The 21,388-nt window shown below is 38.0% G+C and overlaps 1 protein-coding gene across 8 annotated transcripts in view; it reads left to right on the top strand.

The window, feature by feature from the left end:
* Positions 1 to 21,388, top strand: part of CADPS (calcium dependent secretion activator) — a 444,424-nt gene that overhangs the window by 355,925 nt on the left and 67,111 nt on the right. For 7 of the 8 annotated variants that reach the window (XM_070933536.1, XM_070933529.1, XM_070933531.1 and 4 more), the window contains 2 exons: positions 8,098 to 8,172; positions 10,170 to 10,253. In XM_070933536.1, the coding sequence (XP_070789637.1) occupies positions 8,098 to 8,172; positions 10,170 to 10,253 (159 nt within the window). Of the gene's footprint in view, positions 1 to 6,645; positions 6,661 to 8,097; positions 8,173 to 10,169; positions 10,254 to 21,388 lie in introns of all 8 variants that reach the window. The other variant, XM_070933533.1, reaches the window with a different exon arrangement.

The following is a 21,388-nucleotide window of genomic DNA, read 5'->3' as shown; positions in this document are numbered from 1 at the left end:
AAGAGAAAGAAATATGCTCATTTTTACTGCATTTTAATCTCCTGCTGTCCATGTTGGGTGCAGTGGGGATGTTGTGTCCATTCCCGATCTAAGAATTGACGTTATCACTCCCAGGCTCACCTGAATACCCTAGCCTCTTTTCAGTGGGAATCCTCAGTGGCTCTCACATTTTTCATTTCTTCTTTTTAATAAATATCTCTCCTCTTTACTCATCATACAGTTGATCAAATTTTTACCCTACATGGCAACAATCAATTTGCAATAGTTTCTCTTCTCAGCAGGTAATGGAATTGGCTGGTCAAACAAAGAAATTTGATTAATGAGCTTAAACAAAATTTCCCTACTTCCACACTAGTCTTGAACAATTTCAGGGCAGAAAGAGTTCATTTTATACGGTCGCTTCATTTCTGAAATATTCAGTTTCTTTGAGTTGAGAAAAATACAAGTACTACACCGTAAGGCTTTCCCACCATAATGATCCCATAAACTTTGTTGCAGGTTTTTTTTTTTTTTTGTATGATCAGAAATGGAATAATTAAATACATTTTAGGGAAAATATTATGCTGAACACATATGCCCATATTCTCCTGTGTCCTTATATTTAAAGGCAGCTGTTCAGACATTTGGCAGACATAATTTACCCCTTAAATATTTTTCCTCTGAATTTTTAATGTATGGACAGGCAGAAATGTATGTAAAGAACATGTTGAGTTTGATCTGGTATGTTTTGTTTCATTTCCAAGGTCAGCTTTGGTCACTGATTGAAATGCAGCATATACACAATCTGTTAGCAGTTCTATAGTGCCTCTCACATACAGTTACTCAAATCAGATGGAATCTGCTTAGGAAACTTAATCTATCAAGAAATAAGGCTAAAGTTTCCAATAGTTTGGGATAATTTGAAATAGCAAGCCACTCCTGAAATGCGTTTTAGCTAATGCAAGCGCCTATCATGGTACAGTGTAACTTCTTAGTCCAATTATCCATATTTATTTATTTATTTGGGGTTTTTTTGTACTACACCCTAAAGTAAAGAAAATGTCAAGATGAAAACAAGGTTACAAAAACATTAGAAGGAGTTAGTATAGAAGCGGGGGGGGATAGAATTCACAGAGAGAAATGTGAATGAATGAAGAAACAAATCTATAAGGCAACTGAAAAGAAAGAATCTTTTGAATGCCAGAGAGAGAAAGTATTCCAAGAAATTAATACTATTGATGGCTCAGTATGGTTAATACTTGACTGTTTGAGGTGGCCTGGAGAATGGGAAAGTGAGAAGAAGCATCAGCATATGAGGTCACCAATTCTGAAGCAGACGGCAGCATCAATAAAGGAGAACACTTGTAGCTCGAGATTGAAATGAAGAGTCCTTGGCGCTCTCTGAGCTTGGTTGTTTTCTTGCAGACATTTCATTACCCAAACTATGTAACATCATCAGTGCTAACCAGTGCTAGTCAGCACTGATGATGTTATCTACTTCAGGTAATGAAACATCTGCAAGAAAACAACCAAGCTCAGAGAATACCAAGGACCCCAAGATGACAATGCAAGATGCAGCTATTGTAAACACAATTCAGAGCAAACTCAATAATTCACTTCCAAATATCTGGAGTAGAATAGCAATGTAGGGATGGCAGGGTAATGGGCTACCTACGGCTATGCTTGTTGACTTTCTCCCATCTTATGCTGCTTGTGTGGGTGCTCTTAGGCTGAACACAGCAGAAGGTAGCCTTAGCTTTTACCAATTCTCTTCACAAATCTTAGGCTCCCCACCCGACCTGAACTACTTATTCCATATTTTCATTGGAGACTTTGATTCCACAGAGACAAGCATGTTATATAACTCTCTGCTGCAGGGTTGCCATTAATGTATCTTTGAAAATCACTCATGGAAAAGGATGTTCTTACTCTAATTAAAATACTGTCATCCAGACTTAGGAAGCTTAGAGCTTATCTATAGCTTAAGGGTGGAGCAGATGCTTGCCATTCAGAGATCCCAAATTCAATCCCTGTTCCATCTAGAGACAGAGATCAGATAGCATATGATGGAAAGATTCTGAAGGAGATATTTTAAGGCCAGAGTAACCTTCCCTAAATCCCCAGTTCCTAGATGTGTTGGGACGTGCACAGTTTGGAAGTTGTCACAATACATCTGGAGGATGCCAAGTTGGGAGCGACAGATAGACCACATGGAACTGGACAAATCATCTAAGAGTCAAAATAGATATGGCTTTAAATGATTGTCCTTTTCATGGCAGAGTCTTCTAAAATAGCAAGCTTTCAGATTAAGACAAGAAGGAATCCAGATTTAACTCCTTGTCTTCAATAAAATTAGGTAGTTTCCTTATTTCCTCTTTCGCTGTTTTCAATAAACACAAAAAAGTGCACTAGAGCCAGTCATGTTCTTAACGTGTCTGAATTCCCCACTCTGAATTCCAACCAATCTATGGATTTGTTGACAACCAAGTTAATTTACTAGATGCAAGTTAGAGTCCATCTGCCTTGCCACTGCTTTCTCCTTTTCTTGTGACATTTCCCAGTTTCTATCAAAGCCCAGGCAAAATAGTCACAATCTATAGGAATGGCAGTTTTGCAGGCCACCCCTCCAACCCATGTGAAAAAGCTGGTTAGTTATTGCTCAATATAATGATAGTGTCTACTAATGAAGCAGTAGATGCTTAGTTGCAGGAACAGCCATAGAACTTCTGTGCAATGGGAACCTGAAAAGCAACCATCAGGCATTCACCATTTCAATGTCTGCCAACAGCAAAATCTTCCGTTTATAAATCCACATCCACACCATACATCAATCCCTATCATCCACATTGAACTGTGATGAAACTAGAGTGGGAATAAGAGGTCAAAGTTCTTTAAGGTATCTGGTGCTGTAAGATTAGCCCAAATCCCAATAGCTTTATACAACAATCCCATGAACCAAAAGGACACAGCACTGATTTAAATGTCGATTTAGAAGTGAGTGTAAAGAAACATACGGAAGATAGTAATCCTAACTACCTTGTTTCCCCAAAAATAAGACATCCCCTGATAATAAGCCCAATCGGGCTTTTGAGCTCATGCGCTAAAATAAGCTTCCTCCCCCCAAAAAATAAGCTCTCCCCAAAAATATTTAAACACATGCACAGCTGGTCCCCGCCATTTCCTCTGGTTTCCTCCACATGCCCCAAAATAATAAGACCTCCCTGAAAATAAGGCCAAGAGCTTATTTTGGGGTTCCAAAAAATATAAGACAGGGTCTTATTTTTGGGAAAACACGGGTATAACTCGATAGAATCTGATTGGCAAAGGTTACACCTGGAGTAAGATTTAAGTTCAGTGAATATGGACTTGTTGGCCCATCTTTTCAATGAATTCAGAAGAAATATTTGGGGGAAAGTTGTAGTGCTTGCTTTGCTTTCTGAAGGTCAGCGCTATTTCTCTCTCTAAAGATTTAATCTTCCTGTTCAACTCCACCAGCATAAGTTCTGTTTGTATCAATAGTACTTGCCATGGTGAGGAACTTTGAGGATCAAATCTTCAATCTTTCTGGCTCCATTCTAGTGCTGCTGTGCCTGCTGCCATTCTTATTTGCGTTGTAAACAAGGTTTTAATTGAAAATATATTTGTCAATACATTTCACACTGTATTATTTTGCACACACCTAGCCATCGTTTTAGTTAAAACTCATAATTTATCCAATGAAAATGAACTAGCACGAGAATTGTCACCCTTCCTCATCTTCAACAAACAAAAGTTCTTGATTAAAACAATATGATAATGTGGCAAATTAAGCATGTCTTTGGACTTATATGCAAAACCCGACGGGGAGGGGGCTAGAAACCAGTTGAGAGAATATTTTCTTTTAAATTCCATGCTTTGCCACCATTTCTCATGGACTGCATTTTCAAAAGCATTGGTGCATTTTTGGAAATGTCCAACTTGCACGTTCTTTGATGTCTTTATGCTCAGCTTACCATGCATGTAAAAGGAGCCCATTTACATGCATGCATTAGGGGCAGACTGTGCCAGATTTGGGCGCATACAGTATTATACCCCCCCAAAAAAAGATAGTTTTGCTTTTGTGTGCTTTCCAAATGTTGATCTGACCAACTTAGCTCCCCTGGTGTGCATGGTGTCCAATTGCAAGCTTCATTCTGTGTTTAGTGGGCAACATGTCTCGGTCTCTCAAAGGGTCTCATTCAGCAGAACGCATCGATGGCTTTGTGGGTCTCAGCAATTGTTCCGTTGAGCACGTTCTTCATGATACGGCATGTGACTTCTCAGCAGCACTGCCTACATCCCACCTTCCAGAGGAAATATCTGCAAAAAGTGGCTGTGGCTGCTGGAGAAAGGCGGGGGGGGGAGTTTGCACGTGAAATAACCAGTTTAGAAGATGGGGTTCAGGGAGGATGAATGTGGGCTTCTGTTCCTTTGGAAAGTGCCTTTCTAGAAAGGCTGCTTCCTGACTGTCCTCACACTCCTGTGCCAAAGGAGGTCCGTCGGTGGTTCCCAGCTAATTTGGACCAACCTAGCAGCTTTCTTCAAAGAATGGATGGGGACAATCCCCAAGTCTCTGTCTTTAGGCCCCTGATATAGGGAAGGAAGGCAGAAGTAAGAACTAGGTGGGATTTCAAAATGCTGCTGCTTTTCCTTGCATCCTTTGTTGATCTCCCCGACCCTTGCTGCAAGTTGCAAGCACTGTGTCTTTCCTAACCTCTCCAGCACTTCTGTGCCATTATCGGTGCATGCATGCCCATGCACTTTTGAAATGATGCTGAATTGCTTCTCCCCGCCCATTTTTACACACACTTCCATACCCTTATGCATCTAGAAAAGCCCTATGCAATGTAGTCCAAATGTACGCAGCCAACTGAATGGGGTGGTAGAGTCCTACAATAGTAGAACGAGCTCTACAACTTTAACCTGTAAGTAAAAGAGATCTTTGTCTCACCCGGTTGGGAGAAAAGATAGGAAGGGAGGTGCCTTATCCCAGTCATGTTATTTGTCATGGCATTTGCCATTTTGTTTATTTATTTATTTATTTATTTATTGGTTCAATTTATATGCTGCCCTTCTCTGGAGACTCAGGGCGGCTTACAATGCATTAAGCAATAGCCTTCATACTTTTGTATATACCTGCTTAGTAGGGCTTTCGGGGGCCCCCTAAGCGGTGTTCTTTTTTTATACAAAGTCAGCTTATTGCCCCCACTATCCAGGTCCTCATTTTACCTACCTTGGAAGGATGGAAGGCTGAGTCAACCTTGAGCCTGGTGAGATTTGAACTCGCAGTAATTGCAGGCAGCTGGCAGCTAAGTGCTACTTAACAGCACTTTAGTCTGCTGCGCCAACAAAGTCTTTGTTTGGTGGCAGCTGAGAGGAACTCAGGCATGGAGCATTTCTTTCTGCTCATTTCCCTTTGGCAGGGATCTTCCCAGTGTTTTTGGTTATCCTTTGAGTGGAAATTCAAAGGAATAAAACCTTTGGGAGCTTTTGCACAACATGTCTGTGCTCTGTCATTGAGCAAAGGCTCTTGATCATCTCAATTGATCTCTACCTGAAGATTTTTCTTTTATTTCATTAGGCATACATGTTAAAAAAAACTTATAGAATAAGGTGGTATTGTCTGCTCTACTACTTTGGATCTCTACCATCTGATTCTATTGACTGTGTAGATAAGGATGTCCAACCTTGGCAACTTTAAGGCCTGTGGACTTCAACTCCCAGAATTCCACAGCCAGCCAACTCCTAGAATTCTGAGAGTTGAAGTCCACAAGTCTTAATGTTGCCAAGGTTGGACAGGCCCACTATAGATACAGCCCAAAAGGTAGCCTTGGACGTTTGATACATCTGCCCTCTTTTTCATCCCAATTGTGTGGTTCTATAAAGCTTGAAGGGGCCATCAGTGAAAGGATGGCATTGGGTGTTCCGCATCCCATTTGAACAGAAAGTTTATCTTTTAGCCATATCTCAGATCTGGAGATTATGCATCAGATAAACTACCAAATCCCTAAAAACAACTAAACCATTAATCTAACGATAGAGTGAACTCAATTGGTGTAAGATGACATTATGATGGTGACTTAAATGTTAATTAAAGCTGGTAACTAGAACAGCCAAGAACCAATTTGATTCTGAAGTACAGTCAGGAAAGCTCCTTTCATTTTGGGAGCATCTCTCTTTCCAAGAGTCATTATCGTAAAATCCAGTGAGCAAGAGAACTTAATAAGTCTGCCCATTGAAACTCAAAAAATCAGCTGCCACACCACTGAACTGTTCATATGGTCTTTTTTTTTTTGTTTGTTTGTTTATTTGTTTGTTTCCAATTGTAACAAAATGATATTTCTCTGTCTCACTAGGATGTTCTATGTATGTGTCCTGTTCCCTTTTCAAAAACCCTTTTTGAATCTCTGCGCAATTCTCTCCAGTAGCAATCTCTCTGGTATTTCAGGAAAAAGGGAATTTATTCATAATTTCATTTCCTGTTGCTTATTGTTTCTGTGCATGCTGCTGCATTTTCATAGCCCCCCCCCCTGTTTATACGGTCCCATTCTTTTGAAGGTTTTGTTTTTATTTATTGTTTACCTTCATATGTTCTTTTTCCTGTCTTCTGCACCTTCCTCTTTATTTCTGTCCCCAATCATCTGAAAGTTTGCTAAAGAGTGGGTAAGTGTGTCCTTACATTTTGTTTTCTTTTCTTCCAAGTTCCTGTTGTAGAATGTGACTGTTCCATTGAAAAAAAAAAAAAAGCAAACACTGAGCAGCTCAAACTAGCAAAGGAACTTTAGTCAATGCTAAGGGACCAAGGTCTGACACATCTAATTGCCCCTCACACTCCTTTGTTCCCTAAAGCGCAATTCAGTATTTACCTCAGATCTGTCTATTCTAATGCTTTTTTGTTTTGTTTTGTTTTGTTTTGATTTTTTTTTTTGTATTTTAGATTTCTTTTTGCTTGTATATTAACATTTTAAAATAACATTAGCACAAACAAGTGGCAATAAATACAGTGACTAAGATCAGCACTTTCAATGTTTTATTTAATGTGGGGGAGAGGCGATGTGGAAGAAAATCATCGTATATTAAATATTTTGTCTGTTCTTGGCAAAACAAAAGAATAGTGTTTGTTTAGTCACCCAAAGACTTTATTTTTTTTGAAGAAAAAAGGAAGTGTGTTTATTACAAATTAGCTGAAAATGTTCTTATCTTCCTTGAAAACAACTCAGAACAAAGTAAGTTTGATCTGGTCAGTATTTGGGTGGAGGAACGGAGGGGGTGGAGGAATTCTGTGTAGAAAGTGATGTGGATGTTTTGTTGGTGTCAATCTTTTCTATGAGTTGGCATTGACCGAAGGCCCCAGCATGACCTAACTGGAGGGGTCCCAGTACTGCACTTGCCATCTTTTGCATGACTCAGAACACCCATGTTTCAATCATTGTTACACTTGATCATAAAGGCCCCAATTCGCTCGAGTGCTTAACCAGCACATGAATTGGAACGCTATGTACTTATCTAATTTCTTTTCCAAAGGTGGATTCTAAAACCGAAAGTCTGCTTCCGGTCGTTCATACTCAATGGCTCCACATACTGAAGCTTCTCTGCTTCAATGTCACTCATCTATAGGTTTCCTCTGACTGATAACAGCTTTGGTCTGCGCCCCAAAACAGCTGCCATTGTGCTAGCCAGTGTTGAGCTGTATTTCAAGTTGTTATTTCAGACTTAAAGAATGAGCATCTTAACCGTAAACTGTAAACAACAGATGTAATGTGCTCTTTTACCGCTGGCGCTCTCTTATTTTCATGATTTACGTACAGCAAAGAGATGCTAGACGTTTATCCTGCATGCATTTGATTCTCCTTAATGTTGCCTCAGCTGCATGCACGGAGTTAAAATTAGGATTTGACCAACATTCACAAATTCCCGTCAGAGGCTCCTTAGTCAAAGGCATTGTGTATATGTTAATTCATTACTGGCCACTACATTAGAACACATGTTAATCAACATTCAAGTACCATAGTCAATATCTGCAGTAAAAGTAAATAGCTGTGTGTATTGCAATTGATTTAGACTAATAATATTTTACTTCCATTCTTCTTCCATCCATAGCACCAGTACCATTCAAAAATAGATGAACTAATTGAAGAAACCGTCAAAGAAATGATCACACTCCTTGTAGCAAAGGTAATGTTGAACCTCAGAGGAAGGGCTCCATGGTTAATATTATCCTTTAAAGGGAATACACACATTCCCATCCAAATGTGACACATTAAGACAATTAGGTGATTTGTTGTTTATCATGAAATAAATCTAACACCACTTAGTTTTGATAGATTGAACGTCTCATAATTGTAGACATTTTACAATTCTGGAAGAAGTTTTATTTGAGATTTTTTTCCCCAAATACTGTAGTTCTTGAGGCAGTGTTGCTGACTTTATTCACATTTATTTTCAGTATTTTTATGCTTGGATTCTGTAGTTGTGAGGTCTCTTTTCAAAAAAAAAACTTTAGCAAAAGTATTTGCTTAGTTTTTGCTTAGGGAAGTTTGCTTTCCTTACTACTTCCTTTAAGTGAGATGGGGAAAAAATCCCTTCCCATAAGAAGACATTTGTTACTCATAGAGTTAATTTTAGACTCATTCAGTCATCCAGAAAAATCAATAGAAATTGTGAGCCATAGAGAGTCATATATTTAAAATAGGGAGGTACATAAATTGAAATAATAAATAAATAAATTTGACAAGTTGTAGATCTCACCTCTTTGGGCATCTCATCCATGTTCTCAACATCAACTACTAGTGGCTTTCAAAATATTATTTATGATTTTTAAGATTTAATGTATCTTTTTATTGAATGGATTTAGAGAATATATTCTAGTGTATTGTAGTGTATGTATATTTTATTGGCTTGGACCATTTTGTGATATATGTATAATTTTTGTTCCTCTTTTGTTCCTCCTCATCCCCAAGTACTTGGTAATTCCATCAGAAATTTCATCCTGTCACAAGAGGAAATGAGCCTGGTGTAAATGCTAAAATACTCTAAAACAAAGCATTCTTGTGAATCTTTAATACATTTATTAAAGCCATCAAAAAGGAATGCTTGAATACCCCCAAAATTCAGACCTAAACATTTGCCATACAGTATCTGTGGCATTAATGCAAGTTTATAAATTCTACCAATACATTGGAATACTGTGGCTGCACTTAATGGAAGTCATTTGGGAGAAAAAGGTTAAAAGGTTCTAGGAAAACAACATATATAAGGCTACTACAACTATCTGTAGAGCAGAAGGCAGGTGTTATATCAGTAATACTAATATATATGTAATATACGTATACTAATTCTACCAATAAAGAAGAATATTTGTAGCTCAGGTTGAACTGCGGGGTCGTTGAAACAACCAAGCTCAGAGAGCACCAAGGACCCCTCATATACTAATTCTAATTCCAATCAGAAATTGTTACTGGGAAAAACCATTGCTTATAAAATTCTTATACTTCCAGGTATAATCATCGGTCTTGACAAGCCTATTTATTTACATCAATGTTTTGCTTTAAAGTTTTAAAAAATGTTATTTACTTTGTTTATAAGTATAAATCACATAAACTAATATATATTATAAATGCCCCACATTGTCTTCTTCAAAGTCTGTTTGTAGTAAGAGTTAATCTATGTGCACTTGAACTGATGCCAAGAAACCCGGGATTGGACTGTCCCTTGTTCATTTTATGAAGTCATTCCTAATTTTATGAAAGTATTATTGAAGGTCAATTAAATAATCTTAAGTAATAACAGCATTAAATGCCAGAATAATGAATAAATTCCTTTAATAAGGACATCTTGGCTTCTCTTTTGAAACTGATTACTCTATTAATTAGAGAATGAGGTTCGGGTGTTTTGTTTTGTTTTAATCTCAGTGTATCAGTTAACATCCATTTGAGCAATTGTCCTATTTAGAAGACTGAAGATAGAGTTATAAAATCCCATTTACACCAATAGTCAGCTTCCTCAGCTGTCATGATTTGATGAAGAAGAGCTTCTTGTCGTGTGTGTGTGTGTGTGTGTGTGTGTGTGTGTGTGTGTATTCATGCACGCACAACATGAGACAGAACACTTCTTATTTGGGATTTATTTCTGTTCTCTCTGCTTGAAATTTTCCTTTTTCCTTTTTTTTCCAGTTTGTCACCATCCTGGAAGGTGTGCTGGCCAAGCTATCAAGATATGATGAAGGGACCTTGTTTTCTTCTTTCCTCTCATTTACTGTAAGTTAGTTTGCTGACACTTAAACAGTTGGAATAACTTGAAGCATCCTGGGAATTTTTCCTTGTTATTCCCTGACCCGGATGTTAAGTGAATCTCACTGCAGTTGTTAAGTTAGTAACACGGTTGTTAAAGGGATCTCACTTCCCTATTGACTCTGCTTGTCAGGAGGTCACATAAGGGGATCACATGACCAAGGGACACTTGGTAAATATGAACTAGTTGCCCAGTGTCCAAATGTTGGTCATAGGGATGCTACGACAGTCGTAAGTGTGAAAAATGGTCAGAGGTCACTTTTTTCAGTACTGTTGTAACTTTGAAACATCACTAAATGAATGGTTGTCTGTTGGGGCCTACCTTTATGCTACAGAGGAGAACACTTAGGAAGCTTAGGTGAATTTGATAGGTAGTCATTGTTGATCTCCAACAGCTACTACCTGAAGAGGGTGCCTCATAGTAAAGTCTGCCCTACTTATTAATACTGCGTGATAAAGAAGAGGAGGTTATAGTTGGCAGAACGAAAATATTTGGAGCGCATATAGCAATAGCAATAGCACTTAGACTTATTTACCACCTTATAGTGCTTTACAGCTCTTTCTACAGCAGTTTACAGAGTCAGCATATTGCCCCCAATAATCTGGGTACTCATTTTACTGACCTCGGAAGGATGGAAGGCTGAGACAACCTTGAGCCACTGAGAATCGAACTACTGGCAATCGGCAGAATTAGCCTGCAGCGATATTAGCCTGCAATACTGCATTCTAACCACTGCACCACCATGGCTCTTATGTGACTTAGAGAAGTTAAAAAAAACTGGGTAGAGGGAGATCCAGGATGAGAAAGAAAGTAGAAAGCAAGAAGAACTGTTTGAAAGTCATGAGGGAAAGATCCAAACATCCAAGAATTCAAGAGCTATGACTGGGGTTTTATGTGGTGCATTGGATGTAGTTGGATGGCATACGGGTACTCCATGACTTACCACCTCAACTGAGGCAGTTGTTAAGTTTGTTGCACCTCATTTTACAATCTTTTTCCCACAGTTGTTAAACGAATCACTGCAGCTATTAAGGGACTCATGCAGTCATTAAGTGAACCCCCCATTGTTGGCAGCCAGTTAGGACGGTTACAAATGGTGATCAGTACATGACCCCAGGACACTGCAACCATCATAAATACATGCCAATTGCCAGGCGCCCAAATTCTGATAATGTAACCATGGGATACTGCATTGATCATAAGTGTGAAAAATGGTTGTAAGTCACTTTTCTCAGTGCTGTGGTAACTTTGAACAGTCACTAAGCAAATGGTTGCAAATCAAGGGTATTATGTCTCCAGGAGGGAGGGAGGGAGGGAGGGAGGGAGGGAGGGAGGAAGGCAGGAAGGAAGGAAGGAAGGAAGGAAGGAAGGAAGGAAGGAAGGAAGGAAGGAAGATTAAAAGAGTTGATTCAGCACAACTAAAAGCCACTAAGTAGGGAAAGATGTAACAGAGCCTTTATTTTACCTTACATTACATAGTAATTAATTTGGATTCTTTATTAACTGCCTTTCAAGATACATTTTAAGCTGCTTTAAAATATAGCTAAAAGAAGCAATCACGATGAAAAAGAAAACTCCATTAAATCTGGCAAAACCAACGTTTCTTCATTGCTGCAGTGCATACTATCACAGAGAATTTTGCAAAGAAAAAAAACAGAGCCGCATAAGCTCATTCAAACTTATTTCAAATTAATCCAGCCATTATCTCAGAACTTCTGCCCCCACCAAGGGAAAATTGCAACTTAATTTTGGAAATTAATCCAAGTGGTCTTAGGAAGAGCATCTGCTGCTATTTCCCTCTCTGCGTGCCAGTTATGTTTGATTAAGAAAATAAAATGGCTATTGAATATTTTCTTTCTCAAGTCCAAGGAAAAAAGTTTTTTTCAATTTTTCAAGCTCAAGAGGTACAGCTTGCATACCCATTCTCAGCTTCTGGTTCCTCTGTTCTGTTCTTTTGCACGAAGAAATAAAAATAGAATGTCTATGAAGACATCAGAATGTCTATGAAGATTCTCAGTCATCCAGGTCATGCTTTCTTGTTTTTCTTTGAAGATATTTCACTTCTCATCCAAGAAGCTTCTTCAACTCAGAGCTGAAGTCCAGTTGCCTCTTGGAAAAACACCTTTGGGATCAAGATCAGAACAAGAACAGATGTTCTGCTACTGTCACTGGAAGCTCCCATTGCTCCATTTCGCCTAAACATAAAACTACATTTACAAATTAACAGAGTTGGAAGGGACCTTGTAGGTCATCTAGTCCAACCCCCACCCACCCACCCAAGCAGACCCTACACCATTTTTGACAGATGGCAGTCCAGTCTCTTCTTGAAAGCTTCCAGTGATGAAGCTCCCACAACTTCTGAGGGCAATCTGTTCCATTGTTGATTGCTCTCACTGTCAGAAAATTTCTTCTTATTTCCAGATTGAAACTCTCCTTGTTCAGTTTCCATCTATTATTCCTTGTCTGGTCTTCAGGTGCTTTGGAAAATAGCTTGACACCCTCCTTTCTGTGGCAGCCCCTCAAATATATATTATAGAATTAGTAGACATTTTTGCAGAACTAAAAGCAATAAAGAATGCAGCTGAAGGGAAAGATATTACCTCTTAAAATTAGAGACATTACCTATTGAAAGGTCATCGAGATGAAAATACCTTTATATGTTAAGGAAAGAAACACCAAGAGAAAACCTAATGAATATCAGGTAGCAATTTCATTTCTCTAATTTCAACATCCAATTACAATCGGTGTTAGAAAATAATGTATTGGTTGGTTAAGCTTGCTTTTTCTTTGAGACAACTAGCAGCATAGGATATAGAAGTGCTCCTTTTGAAGGTTTGCGATTAACAGCTTCACCTCTATTAAACTGTTTTCTCTGGATCCAGTTTCTTCCTCTCTGGTATCACACAGGATTTTCTGAATGGTGACAAATGGATGACCCAGTGTGCATGCTGCAGATGGGTCAATTTGGAATTTGGAGAACATCAAACTAGTTCTTAATTCAGGGAGATAATCCAAAAACCTAGGATGCTTTGGCCTTTGCTGATTGACACAGCAAATACCAATTAGTGTGAGTTGCACAGCCTGACCTTAAAGTTCTACATCCATTATTACAGTTATTATTACAGTCATTATTTATTTTATTTATTTTATTTATTTATTTTATTAAATGTGTATACCACCCTTCTCCTACTGGACTCAGGGCGGTGCACAGCCAAAATAAAAAACATCCCAATACAAAACTTAAATTTTTAAAAAGAATTACACAATTTTGGCCCAAAATTTAAAACATCCCAACTAAAACCCGTAGACAATTAAAAATCTAACATCTCAAAAGGGAGGGGGATTACGCCAGCCCTGCTTGGTGGAAAAGAAAAGTTTTTAGGGCACGGCGAAAAGCCCGGAGATCTGGTATCATGCGTATCTCCAGGGGCAAATCGTCCCAGAGGGCAGGTGCTGCCACAGAGAAGGCCCTCCCCCTGAGGGTCGCCAGCCGACACTGCCTGGCTGACGGCACCCTAAGGAGACCCTCTCTGTGGGAGCGTACTGGCCGGTGGGAGGCTATCGGTGGCAGAAGGCGGTCCCACAAATACCCAGGCATTATGAAAGATTTCCTTTAAGCCTACATGTAATGCCAACCCAAGAACTTAAAACACTGTTGGCCAACATGCCTTTAGAAATTGGGAGTTGTCATATGCAAGTCCTTGAAACCCAGTCATTGAAAATCACTGTCATTTTAGAGACAGTTCTATCCTATATCTTTAGAATAAAAATAACATCATGGATGAACATTTTAAGATTTTTTTTTATTTAAGCAATTTTATTGGTTTATAATATACCATACCAAAAAAAATACAAAAGCAAATAGTAGGAAAAATAGGGAAGGGAAAAGTATGGAACAGAGGGGGAAGAAGAAAGAAAAGGCATTGACTTCCGATTCCCTTTGGTGCAGTAGAATAGGGTAGTAACATCAAACCACAATTTTTTACTTTTACGTATTAGTTTAAACTAGTTATTTCTATAACAATAAATCTTATCTAATTGGTAAAACCCAAAATCAAAGTTTCATTTTTTTTTAACCTCAAGCACAAGGTGGTTTCCAAGTAGAAACAAAAGTATTTGTGTGTTTTTTTTCCGTGATCAAATCAGTCAGTGTTGAAAGTCTCTTATATACCTCATCAATCGATTAACAAATAGTAATGGCAGTAGATCGGGTTACTGGGATTACTGAGTGACTAAGGGTGGCTGTGATCCAGCATTCTTGGATTGGATAGATGTTGTAACTCTTGTAGACCCAGTGGAGTTCATTTTTCTGGAGGATCCCATAAAGCAAGCAGCAGAAAATACACTTCTCCTGAGTGAGGTATGTTTCATATAAACTTTGTAGGACCATTTAAGGATATGATTTTCTTCATTGTGGATGCATGTTCAGAATAGCCAAAGGTATTTCTAATGACATCAATAACACCCACACATATTCCATTGCAATCTATGCCTGTGAGAACAGCTGCTCCAGAACAATTGATGATAATATAATTTATACAATAATGTGTAACTGAAGAGTTCAAATACTTCCGGAAAGGAATGAAATCCAACATATCACGTAGCCATGTATCAAGCAGCTATCAACAGATTGACCAAAAGATTGTCCAGATTTTCAAGACTGCTTTGCAACAAAAGTTGGGAGAAAATGTTGTATTGAATCAAAAGTATTCAAACTTCTTATTCTTCGTATTGCAACACAGTGTATGCAACAACACACAAAGCACCAACCATATTGCTCTAGCTGAACCTTACATTCCAGGATGTACCTTCTGAAACCTAATTCAAGAAGAAGCATTCAAGATAAACAAGCAAGTTGGTCAAGCAGCAAGTTCAGCAATTGTTTCAGGCTGAAAGATGACACTTTTCTATTGTAACTGGCAAAAGACTATAAAAAGGAACCAAACTGATAAATAAAAAAAAAGAAAGAAATTGTCTTCTCTCTTATGTTATAGATACATGATAATATATGGAGACACATATTGATGAGCTGGAGAAATGGTAAATAAGAAATTGTTTGCAGAATCCATTGTAACTTCTACTTCTAGAGAGACATGCAAGTGGTGGTTGCTCCAGAGTCACCAGTAGCCTTGGACACACCAAACATTCTTGTCTGAGATAACGGACCTTACCCAAGTTATATATAAAAGCCACCATATCATGTAGATTGTATCTTGGCAGAGAAAGGTATAGAGTCTTTCTTATTACGTCTGTCTGTGATAGTTAATTAATTATGTTGGCTTGCCTGTATATGTTGTAATTTTTCCAAATTCATTGGAGTTAGTTCTTACAGTAAAGTGAGCCACGTCTACCCATGAATCAAGCATCTTTTGTTTAATTGGTAGAAAAGACACAATAGTAATAGTAAATATAGTAATAGCAATTGTCCTCCTCATAGAACACCAAGCCATCTATTCTATTGTCCAATATACTAATTAATCTAATATGAAAGTCATAGAAAATATATGCAGTTGTCAGTAGCATAAGATTTTCAGCTCTTACTTTATTATGAGCCACGGTGGCGCAGTGGTTAGAGTGTGGCACTGCAGACTACTTCTGCTGACTGCTGGCTGACTGCAATTTGGCAGTTCAAATCTCACCAGGCTCAAGGTTGACTCAGCCTTCCATCCTTCGGAGATGGGTAAAATGAGGACTCAAATTATTGGGGGCAATATGCTGACTCTGTAAACTGCTTAAAGAGGGCTGTAAAGCACTGTATATAAATCTAAGTGCTATTGATATTGCTATCATGGTAGGCACATCTATTCCACATACTAACAAAATGTTGCAATGAACTTTCTAATCTTTTCTTTTAACCTTCAAGCTAGATGTTTCAGCTCTTTTAGAAAGCACTTTAGCAGAAGCCAAATATGTCTGCTGAACCATGTGAGTAGCAGTTTTTGTTTTAATGCATGACATGTGGAGCTTCTCTCCAGATGTCGTGTGACACTTGAACACTAAAACACTAATTTTGGCAGATTTCATTGCAAACAAGGAGACCACATCCTACAACATGAAGACACTTGTGAAAACAGCCATTTCAGTTTAGTTACTTCATTAATAGAAGTGTTGCCTCTACTGCAAGCACATTTTATACATCAAAATGTATATGTTAATAAACAGGGTCCTGAACCAGAATTGAACATTGAATGAGATATTGCTTAATATATTTACATTAGCCCATTTACCTTGTTGAGTTGGAATGGATAGCTTGTTTTAATTTATCCAGAAAATAAGAGCAAAAAAAAGAAAGGAGGTTAAGGATGTGGCACATGGTCTTACAACTCTTTAACGCCTACTAAACTATTATTTAACAAACTGAGGACTGAACAATTGAATGGATCCCCCAAATAAGACGTTATTGAGAAATATCTCATATGCTTATGATATTGTTCCTAAAGAAAGCTTAACACGTTAGCATCATTCCCATAGTTATCTTGGCAAATAATCAGAAATTATGTTACTGCTATCTATTCAGGCTCCTACTGTAAAGGTAAATATATAATTCCATAAGGAGGGGGGACAATGTAGCTAGAGCATTTTTAAAAAAAAATTCAAAACAAGCAGCTTTCTCCCAACTTCTTTCATCAAACATTGTTCAGTTTCTTAGAAAATGACATGTCACCGGGGCTCTTATGACAAGTCGTTTTATCACCTAGTAGGATACCTTCATTTTCAATCCTTGCTGTGAAATCTATCTTAAAATTATTACATCAGTTTTCCTAATAGCATTCGCACTAACCACATCATTATAAAGTACTTGGGGGTGGGGGGGTTCTTCCTGTATGAGACAATGAGACATTATTCCATATTTGCTTGGATAGCTGAAGGAGAATGCTTTCTAACAGTCAGTGATGTGCCTTGGATCAAGCAGTCCAGTTATTTAAATAGGTATCTTTGCCTACGAAATGAATTGCACCAAGCTGTAATGACACCTGGCAAGGATCCATTTAATATGAAGAGCCTTTTCTCTTTGAAGAGGGAAAAAATGATTTCCTACATTAATTAAACCAGAGAATGTATTTTACCCTTGGGAGAGGTTACAAGCAATCTTATTTTTGTTCTGCACAAATTGTTGCCATAAACTGAGAAATTTCATGGGAAAGAAATCACATCGTTCCCGAAGTGCTGCAGCCTAGCCAAAAAATTTTTTAAAAAATGAAAACCACACAACACCCGGCATGTGGAAACTGCCATCTATCTAGCCAAAGTTTGCACTGAAGAAAAACAAGCAGTTGTGGTCGATTGGTTGTTGTTATTGTTGTTGTCATTTTAAAGTTTGTAGAGGCAATTGAGATGGGAATATGGAGCATGTACTGAATTATTGCTGAATTTTAGCTTTTATCCATATTTATCATGACAAATATTTGTTTCATTTTGCCATTATTTCAATGTCAGGGTTATTATTAAATAATTTATAGTATGTTCTGACTTTATTTTAACCAAGGAGTAAGCAATGAGTTCTTATGACCACTGCAATAGATAATACAACATGCATTGATGACATAATTTAGCTAATTCTATTACTAGGATATCTAATATGCATTTAGGATCAAGAAACTTTCACCAAGTTCAGCAGCTTTATCTTCTTGGCCCTGTCTCCTCTTCCTAGCCCTCTTTTCAATTTTGTTTGATGATTTTTGCTGAAGAATTGGGTGGCGCAGAAAGGGCAAAATGTTAACTAGCTAATTAATGAAAAACAGCTGAATGGTGTGAATGAAAATCCTGACTGCAGGATCTTTTAGGAAGTGGGAATGATCTTATGCACTTGTTAAGTCAATCATGAGGTGTTTAGCAAATCCAACTTACTTAGAGAATTACAAATAACTAGAGTGGCTTATGGACTTTCCATGACTATCTGAGGTTAAAGGGTAGATTATGGCAGTCAACAACCTGCCTTAGAGCTTTTGGGAAAACGCCTTTCATAAGACGACAGGTTTATCCGCATTTTTCTTCCTGCCCTCGCCCACTGAAGTCTTGCCATGGGTCTGTGCTTTTTGCCCAAATGGACTTGTACTAGTAAACTTAATCTCAATAGCAGCGTGTGTATAGTTCTATGTAAATTTTTGATCACAAAAACGATGTCAGTTTGCTCACACTTGGGCTGAAGCCTTTATTCTTTCAACTTGAATGGAAAATGTAATCCTTACATGAAGTAGTTGATCTATGAGAGGATCCGGGCATCTGACTTTACCCATAGATTTAGAAATATTTAGAAGCAGGTGAGTATTTTAAAACCCAAACAAGGATGGTGTTCGGTGATGTATTCTAATTAAATGCATATTTGTTTCAGAAATTCACAGCCTTGCAGATGGGATGCATTCTGGTACCCTCATCAAAGGGTCTCTCTATCCATCTGGAAGCTGTTCAGTTAGCTGTGTTCAATCAGAATTGCATGGAAATTTACACACACACACACACACACACACACATACACACACACACACACACACACCTTTGGATGCCAGCTGCAGAAATAGCCCAGTTGTATATATTACTCATCAGGGAAAGGAGCAGAAAAGGCTTTTGGCATTGTCAGACCAAAATAAAAAATTAAAAATGAATATGTTAGCACAGGCAGTTTTGCTCCTTGCTTTCAGAAAGGTGCATTAGACGTGGAGAGTGGGGGTGGGGAAATACCATATCCCTCAGGGCTCCTGGGATATTGGGAACATTTAAATGCCAAGTCCAATTCTCACATACAATCAGATGCTCCCCTACTCCAGATAATGGTGGCATGGAAGAATCGCACGGAAGAATCCGAGGTGCAAAACCCCAGTAAAGCATCACTCGCTACACAGATGCTTTTGCTGCTGCTATTTTCACAATCACAGCTGCCCTTTTTGAAGCCACCCGGCTCGCAGAAATCCCAGTGTGGTATTGACAAGTAGGATTTCTTTCACAACTGTTTTTCACATACTATTTCTCGGTGTAATTTTGTGGGTGATAAGGAGGTAAATAAAAAGCATCCAGTTCTCAGGTATGAATCCCAGCTCAGGGAGTGAGCTACTGCTTGTGTTGATTTAGATTTATTTAAGTGCTGAACTCAAACGACTGTCCTGTATTTAGGAAATAATGATGGTGTTCTTTCCAAATGAAATAGGCAACATAATCCACTATAAATTTGTATACAATCTGGAATGTTTCCTAAGGGTCCCACACAGTGATGGGATTCAAATAATTTAACAATCGGTTCTCTGCCCTAATGACCAGCTAAGTAGGCGTGGCTCAGTGGTCATGTGACCGTGTGGGCGTGGCCAACTCAACATCACTCACGTCGAAGGGCGCTTCGCCTTAGCTGTTACAATGTAATAAGGGTTAACCTGAGAGGCAGTTTCTGTAAGCAGGGGAATAAAAATTAGGCTAGAAACAATAATAATAAACAATAATGTTTCTTTCCTGCCTTCCTTACAGAATTAGCCCTGTAAAGTGGAAAAAAACAAAATAAGATTTCTTCCAACAACCTGTTCTCCGAACTGCTTAGAAGGTTAACAACCGGTTCTTCTGAATAGGTGCAAACTGGCTGAGTCCACATCTTTGCAGCTTATTTGGAATATTATAGAGCCTAGTATTTTTCTTTTCAGGAGCTCTGATTCCCATTGTAACAAATAACAGGGAAGATTTTCATCTAACATTGCAAAGGCCCTATAATAAATTGGTGTGTTTTCATTTACTATCCTATGATTGTTTTAAAGTTATGTTTAATGCATGTACCATTTTATATTTTTTTCCTTGAATAATTTTATTTTCTTTAATTATCATTTATTTCTCAATCCATCAAGCACTGCAGATGCCTTCAGATAGATGGGATGTGGGCAATAGTTTATTGTCCATCATTGGTTTGTGTGATAGTCTTGAGATTATAGATGCTACTTTGCATTGAACAGAATGAACATGCATGGATTAAAAGTGGCTTTGGTTGCACTGGTGACACACTGGCCAAAATGTGCCCAATCTGATCAATGTAATCCCTACCAATAGTAGAAATGCATTGCTCTGCATGTAGCAAAGCTATGACTAAGGCTAATAATTGAAGATAGCCCTTTACATTTTCCTAAACAGCATGAAACAAAATTCTTGATTGACTAAAGTTATGAGAGGTGGCAGAGGTGAATATATGTGGGTCCTATCTCATGATGGCCATGGGGGATGATCATAACTTTGGGACCCATCTGGTGATAACCATGGAATGCAGAAGACTCTAATTTGTTGTGCAGTGAAGGTTGTCCAAACTGGTTCAGCTGATAAATACATACAGGGAAGTGAAGATATTAGTTTGATTATGAACAAAAAGGCTAAAACGTTTTGCAGAAAGTATGAACTGGTGTTATCTAAGTTGTTGTGGATATGTAGGACAGTAGGAATCCATCGATAGATGCAAGCAGCACTTTGGTGAATGGAAGAACCATATATGAATTTTAGGGGAAAATGTACAATTTTCCGAATGAATGGGATTCAGGAATTATTCTCATACTGATTGAATGGGTGGGAACAAAACAAAACAATGCAAAAAAGTGATTGGGTCATTTACAGACTCTAGAAAACAGTGAAAGATACGTATCCGCTTAGAAAAAGATCAGTTTGTTTTGAACATGTGAATTAAGCATAAATCTGTTCAGGTGAGGTTATGAATATATATCTAAAAGCATGATTAAGCTGATGGAAGAGTGAATTAAGGAAGGAAAAGGGATGTTGACAGATTCCGACAGACCATGTTTTGGTAAAGTCAATAACAGACTTGAAAGAAAAATAGATATAGAAGACAATGTTGAACAAATGGAAGAAAAGAATCTTGTGTGGACATATTATTAATAAATAGATTAATCTCCCAACAGAATAAATAGAAAATGGCTATAAGGCAAAGTGAGCTGCTTGGAACAAAGTAAAAAAAAGTGTGTCCCAGAGAAAGTTCAGTTACATGAGTTGGAAATTTGAAAAATGACATGTGTTGGAAAAATAGGGGAAAAGGATTGCAGAGTCACAAAAAATGCATTAAAGAGAATGATTGCTGCAAAAATTAGGATGAAAAAAAGATACTGTATAATATGTTTAGAGAGAAAAA

This window comes from Pituophis catenifer, unplaced genomic scaffold (genome assembly GCF_029215685.1).
Source record: "Pituophis catenifer annectens isolate HBS135680 unplaced genomic scaffold, rPitCat1.0.hap2 SCAF_2, whole genome shotgun sequence".
Lineage (NCBI taxonomy): Eukaryota > Metazoa > Chordata > Lepidosauria > Squamata > Colubridae > Pituophis > Pituophis catenifer.
This window is presented reverse-complemented; position numbering and strand designations above follow the sequence as displayed.